At 54.6% G+C, this 8,775-nt stretch overlaps 1 protein-coding gene across 1 annotated transcript in view; it reads left to right on the plus strand.

The window, feature by feature from the left end:
• Positions 1 to 707: 707 nt before the first annotated feature.
• Positions 708 to 8,775, plus strand: part of LOC104167039 (olfactomedin-like protein 2B) — a gene marked incomplete at both ends in the record, with an annotated part of 10,718 nt that continues 2,650 nt past the window's right edge. Inside the window, 3 exons of the mRNA XM_009707160.1 lie at positions 708 to 971; positions 4,462 to 4,569; positions 8,209 to 8,382. Coding sequence (XP_009705462.1) covers positions 708 to 971; positions 4,462 to 4,569; positions 8,209 to 8,382 — 546 coding nt within the window. The remainder of the gene's footprint in view (positions 972 to 4,461; positions 4,570 to 8,208; positions 8,383 to 8,775) is intronic.

The raw sequence follows: 8,775 nt of genomic DNA on the forward strand, positions 1-8,775 counted from the left end.
GGAAAACGGGGAGCTCCTTGGGAGGGGAATTGGTGGAGCCTCTTTGTGTGCAGAGGGGAGGGATCCAGGCTCTTTCTCCGCCAGCAGGATGCGGTGGAGGTTTCTGTTAGATTTGGCCGATCAGACCGTGTGTTATTATCTGCCCTCGGAAACGGCTAACGTGGAGGCTATTGGAAACGTACCCTCGACGTTGGTTTTGTGCCTGGGCTTTCAGAAGCGCTGTCTGCAGACCTCCGTAAAGGAAATTCCTGGCGTTGCATGGGACTAATCAGAAATACTGTTTCACCACCAGGTTACGCTACTTGTAGGGTGGCTTTCAGTTACCCTTCCAGCACACCCTTACCCTGTTTGCCTGCGTCAAAAAATCTTGCTCAGGGTAGCAGGTGACTTGTTGGGTCTGCTGGACACGGAGCGTTAAAAGACAGTGGGATGGGGGTTGTATTTAAAATTCTTGTATTTAAAATTCAAAGCAGCTAGGTCTGTTTTACACAAAGTGGAATAAAAAAATACCCCATTGGAAGAAGCCAGTTTTCATTCCCCTTGTAGGTAGGGATCAGAAAGCTCTTCTTGGTCAGCAGATTTTGGAAAAGCCGGCCAGTTTCCTCGAGGCTGAGGATGTCCAAAGTGTCCTCGTTTGGACCTTGAGGTCCAGGATGTCCTTGTCCCTTGCTGGTCAAGTTTGCTAACTGGGTGTGACCTGTGCCCAGCTGTTAGGTGACTACGACAAGGTGAAAGCGGTGTCCGAAGGCTCCGACTGTCGGTGCAAATGCCTGGTCAGACCCCTGGGCCGTGGCGCCTGCCAAAGGATTAACGAAGGCGCTTTCAAAGCAGAGGATTTTTACACGGTGGAAACCATCACGTCAGGACCCAGCTGCAAGTGTGCGTGCGTGGCTCCCCCCTCGGCGCTCAATCCTTGCGAGGGGGACTTCAGGCTGAAGAAGCTGCGGGAGGCAGAGAGCAGTGACCTGAAGGTAGGAGAGCAGCTTGAATTCAGGACTCTCTTGGGAGGGGGAGATCTTCTCAAATCTTTTCTTTCAGAGCTTTTTCTAAAAAAACTTTTTTCCTAAACTTTTTTTCTAAAACATCTCCTAGTTACTTTTATATCTGCATGTTTGATCTAAAAATCAAGCTCGGCTTAAGGGATTGATTTGAGCAGCTGCAGCGGATGATTCACTCGGTTCATCCCGTGCTGCCTGGGGTCCACCGAGGCTGCCCGCGCTGGGAGCCCAGGAGGGCCTGGGCTGCTGCCTGCCCTTTGTCCAGCACTAAGGGTTCCCGAGGGACAGCTCTGCTCCACTCAGCAGCTGCCAGGTCTTTTTCCCCATGGCAGAGAGAGGCTCCCAAGGACCCACGCAAAAAGCTGTTTTGGCTTCCGTGGGCCGAAAGCTGCTGATGCGTCAGCGTGAGGGTGTGTGACACAGCTGGCTGATGGCTTTTGTTGTTTTAAATGCTGACACTTCTCTACTACTTCGTATTTTCTCCCTGTAGTAACATGTACTGCTTTTCCAAATGTGACAGTGTTTGTTCAAAGTACTCGTGACTTTTACTGGGTGCTTACGTTTGCTGGTGAGGCAACTGGCAGCAGACCCTGCTGAGTTTTCCAGATTGTTACCTGCATAGGGCAGCAGAAATCCTCCCCAAAAGGCCACTGCCTTGGTCCAGCCCTGGGAAGTCCCCGGAGCAGAAGGTTGACTGCTGGTGGTACTCGTGGGTGGCGATGGGACGTACCCCGGGGCGGTGCTGCTCGTCCCTGCTCAGGTGGGAAGGCAGGCGGTGTGCTGGGCAGCCTGCCCCCGGGGTCACCATGATGGGTTTGGTCTAATTAATTTGGAGCTCAAGGATGTGTTTCATCTTGTCCGACTGCAGACAGTTAGCAGCTTCTTGTCCAAGCTCCCCTGCGGCTAGGGAAGATAAACAGGCACAGGCAGACAATCCATCATTTTGGGGAAGGAGGAGTTCCAGTCTGGAGTTGTTCGGTGGTCCCTCCTCTGCAGGAGAAGCCAGGATGTCCCACTTGGCCTTAGATGAGGAGCTGTGAGCTCTCTGCGGTTAGGGGTGGGAACACCCTCTGAGGTGACGGAGCCACCCCTGTAGTCCCTTGCCCGGAGGCAGGCAGAGCTCCTCCACCATCAGCTCACACCTCTCTCCCCCCATCCTCTCCAGGGGTTGCAGAGCAGTGTGGCTAGCCGCGTCCTTGGCTCCGGCTGCCTCTCCCCACCGGGGAGCTGCTCAGAGCCAGCTGTGGTGTGAAAGCTTGTCCTCTAGGAACTGGCCCAGGCTCCCCCGCTCATTTCACAAGGATCCGCGGCCAAACGATTTCACAAGGTTTATCCAAATATACACACGTGGGGTTTTTCTTTGCTGCAAAAGTCAAACCCCAGGACCTCTGAAAACAGCTTGCTTTCTCACCGAGTGCAGAGCCCCTCCTCGGGTCGGGCTCGCTGGGAACAGCCACCTTGCGTAGGAGAAGCCGGGAGGCAGGAGAGGACGCAGCTCCGGTCCTTACGGGACTCAGGAGGAGCAGCTCCCACACTCATCGGCTGGGGGGCAGAGGGCCGGAAGGGCCAGGCCACTTCATTTTTCCTAACAGCGCCAGGGGGTTTAATCTCCCTGCTGGTCTGGTGAGCATCATTCTGGCCTGGTCCAGCAGCGGGGAGCGTGTAGAGTTGTGTTGTGTTTTAGAGTTGTGTCTGTTGTGTTTTACCAGGCTTTCTTATGCTCTGACTCAAAAGCCCTGGGTACTCCGTTCCCCAAAATGAGAGCCCTCCCTTATGATGGGTGGGCTGGAGGATGTGTCCTGAAGGGAACGGCGAGGAAGGGAGCGGCTAAACCCAGGCAGCAGGAACGTACCCCTGGGGCACCCCAACTCAGTCGAATGGCTGCGCTGGGCATCCCAGCTGAAGGCTTCACTCTCATCTGTGCCTTTAATAAGGTCCCGTGGAAATTCATGGACCATCAGAGCAGTGAGAGCCAAAGTCAGCAGTGGGTGAAGGGAAGGAAACGACGAGTTGGCATGTGCATCAGTATGGTCTTTCGGGGAGGGTGACCTTGGTGTTGGCAGCGGGTAGCTAAATCGAAGATCTAGTTTTGTGAAATTGCAGCAATGCTGCTCCTCTGCTTGTAGGCACAGCGTGTGTTTTGGGGGTCTCGGGTGCAGAGTCTGTGCGAGGAGTCTGTGTTCAGGAAGATTTGGAAGGTGGTTAATAAAGTCTGCAACATTTGTGCGTTGATGGACGTTATCCAGCCTGGAGGGAAAGCGCACGTCTCCAGTGGCTATCTGGCAGGTTGCGTGCATTGTATCGGTCGTCTCCGTCCAGTTCTTGGTGGAAAGTGGATACACAGCCATAAAACAGTCCTTGTCTCTTAATGCTGCCATTTTATCTGGCCCAAAAAATCTTTCCTTTGCTGTCAGCTCCACAGGGAGACTGCAGAGGCTGGGGTGGAAACTCAGAGTGCTGCCAGCAGTGCTGCCTGCACTTCTCCCATGATCGTGGAGCTCTGTCGACCAGTTTGTAGCTGCTGGGAGAAAATGTCACCACCTTATAGTAATTCCCGTGCATCGAAAATACTTCTCAGCCGTCGGGGCTGTAAGATCTGCAGCACTGCGCTGGGCATGTGGGACTGGAGGGAGCAGGCGCGTGTGGGAGCCGAGGCAGGGAATGGCCCGGGAGCCCTTCCTTCTCACCAGCTCAGCCCTTCCCACCGCGCCTCACTCAGCACCGTCCTCGGTGGACTGAGCACCAGGAACCGTACAAAATGCAGAATGAGGGCATTGCTGTTTGGATCCCCAGGATCGGTGAGCAAGGGCTGATGCGGGGCAGGATGCAGGGATGCAACCCTTCCCGCTGCGGGAAGGGTGTGAGTTAAATACAGGGCTTCTCTGAAGGGGGTGGTTGAAGGAGAAGGCAGCATCCCTCTGATAAAGTTGTTCTCCAGGGAAGCAAACTGTTACCAGGCTGGCACTGAATTTCGGTTGCTTTGCTCTTGCATTTGTGAACGTTTTAAAAAATTTTAACAAGTTTCTTCTTGTTCCAGGAAAAAGAGCACAAGATGGCACGAACTCAGAGTCTGATCTCAAACTCACTTTTATTTGAGCTGCCGTTCTCTTGTTGCCTCTTTTGCTGGCAGTCACGTCACAGGTGCAGTAGCTACGCCTTTGGGCTTGTGAGAGAGCCTGCCTAGAGCTGGCGAGGAGGGCAGTGCTTCTCCTTGGTCTGCTGACTAACCCCCAGCACCCAACACGTGCTCCCGAAGCCCTGCAGAGGTGGTGTGCGTCACTCTGCATGCTGTGCTCTGACCACGGCAGCAATGCAGCAGGGCTGTGTAAGGAAGAACTTGCTTTTTAATAAACTTCTTGCACTCAGATGTGTGCGTTGCCCTTGACTTTTTGGCTGTAGAAACCACGCAGGGTACTTTACTGCAAGTGCCTCTGGCTGACGGTGTGCTCCCTTTGCCTTGCAGCTGTCCTCCATCGTCGAGATGCTGGAAAGTGCCTTTTATGGCTTAGACCTTCTGAAGCTGCACTCGGTCACAACCAAGCTGGTGGGTCGGGTGGAAAAGCTTGAGAAGGTAAGATGAGTCCTGCTCTCCTTCGAGGTTGTTGCCTTCAGTGAGACTTGCCTCAAGTTCTTGGTACCTTCGGTGTGTTCAGAGCCTCGTTCCTTTTGGAAGAAATTAACTATTTGGCTGAAACTAAACCAGGCCAGACTAGACTGTCCAAACCAGACCAGACTAGACTCTCCACCGTTCCTTGCGGGCCGTGCCCAGCACATCACCACGCTGTCAGCTTCCCCTGAGCCTCTCCAGTTCCCCCCATCCCTCGTGGTCCAAACTGGGTGCGGGATCCCAGCTGCGGCCTCAGCAGGACCAGCATCTCCATGGGGTCAGAAAGGCCTGCTCTGAAGTTTTTCCTGTTCTCAGTTTTACGTCTGTGCTGGTGTGACAGTTGCTCTCAACTGGGTGCTTTCGTGCTGTGTTTGCTGTGGGGGTGAGAGGTTCAGGGCTGGTGCTGGAGTATGCTCACCGGGACTGCTGGTGGCCAAGGAGGTCAGGTTCCTTAAGGACCAAGTTATGTCTTGACCTGTGCCAAAAAAGAGCTGAACCCTCAACACTGCTAAAAAGATAGATAAAAATGCCTTCCACTTTTTTAGAGTAGACTTCCAGTGAAATCATTTTCTCTTCCATACAGTTTAATATTTCTTTGGCTAGCACAACATAGGGTTTGCAGTTTGTTAAGCTGCGCTCAGCTATGTAGCGACAGGTTGCCAGATTAAATACTGGAGTTTTCTCCCGTGGTCCATATCTGGGACAGTAATTCCACATTCTTGTCGGAGTGGAGCAGTCCTGTTCGTACGCAGCCAGGAGCCGAGAGGCGATGATTTATAAAGCCAAAATTCCACTTGCAAAGTGTTTTGGGAAGGCACGGCATGCTCCATCCCGGGGTCAGGAAGGAGACAGCCCAGAGGAGCGCGCCTGCCTGGGGGGACTCTGGGCTTCCAGGCACGGTGATTGACCCAAAAGGGGGAAAAGGCATTTTGAGGTCTAAAAATAATAAAGCATCAATGTTTTTGTTTGCAATCCCACCCTCTTCCTGTGGTTTAGTGTATTCTCCAGTTGTTACTCGGGTTTGCCGCCGAGTCTTTGCTAATTAGGGGAGAGGAGCGAGGGAAGCGGGAACTGTGCCACCGGCCCCGTGCCGCACGTCCCCCTTGGGGACCTTCCCCTCTGCGGCACTGGTCACCACCGGTCTGGTGGCAGAGCGAGCCCTGTCCCGCGGCATGGTGAGCCGGGCTTGCCCAGAGCGAGGGATGCTGCAGTGAACACAAAGGGCCCCATCAGGAGAGACTGATGGTCTATTGCTGTTTAACATCCACAGTTAGCTGCATTAGGGACGATGGAGGGGAGAAGCCTTTTTTTGGGTATCATTTATCGACCTGTGGTCCGTGAATTTGTCTCACCCTGAAACTAGTTGACTGAAAATGGTGCTGTTTTAGACACTGTCACCTTTAAAGGGGTCAGACCAGAGTGACACAGCACGTCAGGCCAGTGACTGGGGAGTGCAGGGGCCTCACAGACCTTGCTGATGGTCGAGTCGGAGGCTAAGCTAAGGTAAGCGTTAGGAGTTTGGGTGCTGACAAATGACACAAGGGATTACTTCACGTAGGGGGTATCACTGTGTTCTTCTTGGGTACCAAAGTGGCCCTGTCTACCAGCCGGCTCCCGCACAGGGCGTCCAGCGCAAGCAGTGCTGGTGGCACTCGTCTGTCTGGGCACGTCGGGGTGACCTTGCAGCGCGGCTGCTCTGCTCACAGCGTGTCGCAGTGAGGCAGAAAGCTCTGCCTGACTGAAGTAGTGAAGGTGCAGGAGGGGGGAATTCACAGATTTGGGTCTTTAGTTCCACAGAAGTGGGGCTGCAGGATCATGTAACAAGCAGCTGAAGCTGCCTGCAGGCACTCGGGTGGGATGGAGAAGGACAGGAGAGGTCTGGGTTAGATGGAGATCCCCCAGTGACGCTGGGGCAGGGCAGAGCTGATGCAGGCAGCAGGTGTGAAACACCTCCTGCTGCTGGCTTAGCACGTAAATTCCTGTTGAGAGGAGGAGGATCACACCCTGCATCGGCCACAGGATGTGATACAACGGACAGCTGAGATGCTGAACAAGAGCCTGGCATGGCTTCAAAGCACCGGCCTCCCAGGCGGGTGTGCTTTTGGCAGCTGCTCCCCGCTCCCCGCGAAGCAGCTGAGCGGCCTCAAGCAGCATCACGGGCCAGGCTTTGGTGGTGCCTCCCCACTCAAGGGCAGGCAGAATTCGTCCCTAAGCAGGTCTTGAGCCAAACCTTACACAGAATAGGTGATATGGGCACATGGCGGTCGGAATCAGTCATCCTCCCCAAAGGAGGATGGTGTCAAAGCTGCTTCTGTTCCTGCACTGCTCCTAGGAGAGCATCATGAGATCCCCTGTTCCTTTTCTTACTACAGCAAAATGCTTCCTGAGAAGTCCCTGTGTTATTGGACTCTGCCTCAAAATTGCATGATAAATCTGTGACATGATTCCTGGGTAAAGACTGGGAATTCAGATGCCCATGGAGGGGGTTGGGTGCTAACTGAGCTCAGGATGGTATTTTGACAGAGGTGAGAAGGTGTTGTGAGTCGTTTCCAGTACAACAAGATATTTTACACAAATGGTGTTGGTAAAGGGAAGGAATCCCCAAATACTTGGTCCACAAGCTAGCAGCTTCTCTAGCAAGGCAGCTTCTCTGCTTTGTCTTTAGCTCACAGTTGTTGCATCAGCTGGCCATTTTGAGGTCACAGATGGAGGTCACGGAGGGTTTTAGGAGAAATTAATGGCAGGACAGATTGAAAATGAAGGATCAGGGGGAATGGCTCCCAATCTCTGTGCAAAAATGCTTTGATTGATGTGCCATCTAGTCAAAGCAGTTGCTATTTAAGATGTAAAAAACCGAGGAGTGATGAGCAGAGACCGCAACAACCCCTTGGATACGCAGTGTGCCTATGGTTGGGAGAATGAGAAGGGCAAAGGGTTTTGCCTGCCCTGGGCTGCCCGATGAGCTGCAGCCAGCCCCAGCTCCCTCCTGGTCCCAGGACAGCTCTCTGAGGGTCACTGGCTCTCTTCCTCTCCCCAAATTCTCCCTGTCTTCTACAGGAGCGGAGGGCGGTGGGGAGGAGCAGTCCCTGAGTGCAGGCACTGTGTGGCCAGGCAGCAGGGCAGGACCGGGAGAACAGAAAGCAGACAAAAGTGGGATGCTGAACTGAAGGACTTGCCTTGGGGGTCAGGCAGGCAGCGGCCAGCCAGAATGGGACCCTGCTGGGAAAGTGGGATTAATAAATGGGAGATGAACTCGCTGCCGTAGGCAAAGGACGCAAGGCCAGGGCTTTAGCTGTTTTAGCTTGTCTTTTCCCTTTATGAGCCAGTGAACATGGCTGAAGATGGGTGTTGAAGAACCTCAAGGCCACTCTCCCTCTCCATGGGGCCCTGTGGCAAAAAGAAGATCTGGGATGTGCACACCAGGGATGGAGTTTCTGGATCCCACTGGGGTCAGGGGCACCTTCTTAGCAGCTGAGGTGCCCAGCTCCGTGGAGAAGCCCAGCATGGGAGCACAGAGCTCACTGGCTCCCGGGCTGTGGTTTGGGGGCCACGGAACATCCCTTGCCTTTATTGGGGGTAAAGTCTCCGCCCTTGTTTTTCTAGGGCATGTCCAGGAACTTCACGCAGGAAAGCCACAGGGTAGAAGCCAACGTGGAGGAGGAGCAGCATCCCCACCGCAGGGACAGGGAGAACTGCTCCAGCCTCATCACCAACAGCCTTGCCGACATCGAGAGCTCACTGCAGCGGGACGCCGAGGCTGCCTACACGCACGCAGAGGTATGACCGCCCAAGCCCAGAGGGTACCTCCTGGATGCGGCCCCTGGCAGGCCACCGCTCCGGGGTTATTTTCTTCTTGGCTCAGCTGACCCCGTTTCCGTGCCTCTGGCTCCAGCCTGCTTCTCTCGGCACAGCCCAGCTGCCACCGGGACGTGGGAGGGAATGGGAGCAGTCTGCTCCCTGGGCCTCCCCCCTTCCTGCGGGTTGTTGGTTTTCGAGGTCAGCGGCGGCCGTGCTGCTCAGAAAGAGTGATGTCATTGCGGGGCCGGCTGGGAAGCGCTGGGAAACTCGGAGCCTTTGATTAGCAGGGCTTGGGGGCTCGGTGGAGGGAGAGCCTGTCGCCCTCCCTCCCAGGCAATTACCCCTCCCCAGCCAGCCCCTGTGTCTGGCGGG

The sequence above is a fragment of the Cariama cristata genome, unplaced genomic scaffold (assembly GCF_000690535.1).
Source record: "Cariama cristata isolate BGI_N322 unplaced genomic scaffold, ASM69053v1 scaffold25289, whole genome shotgun sequence".
NCBI lineage: Eukaryota > Metazoa > Chordata > Aves > Cariamiformes > Cariamidae > Cariama > Cariama cristata.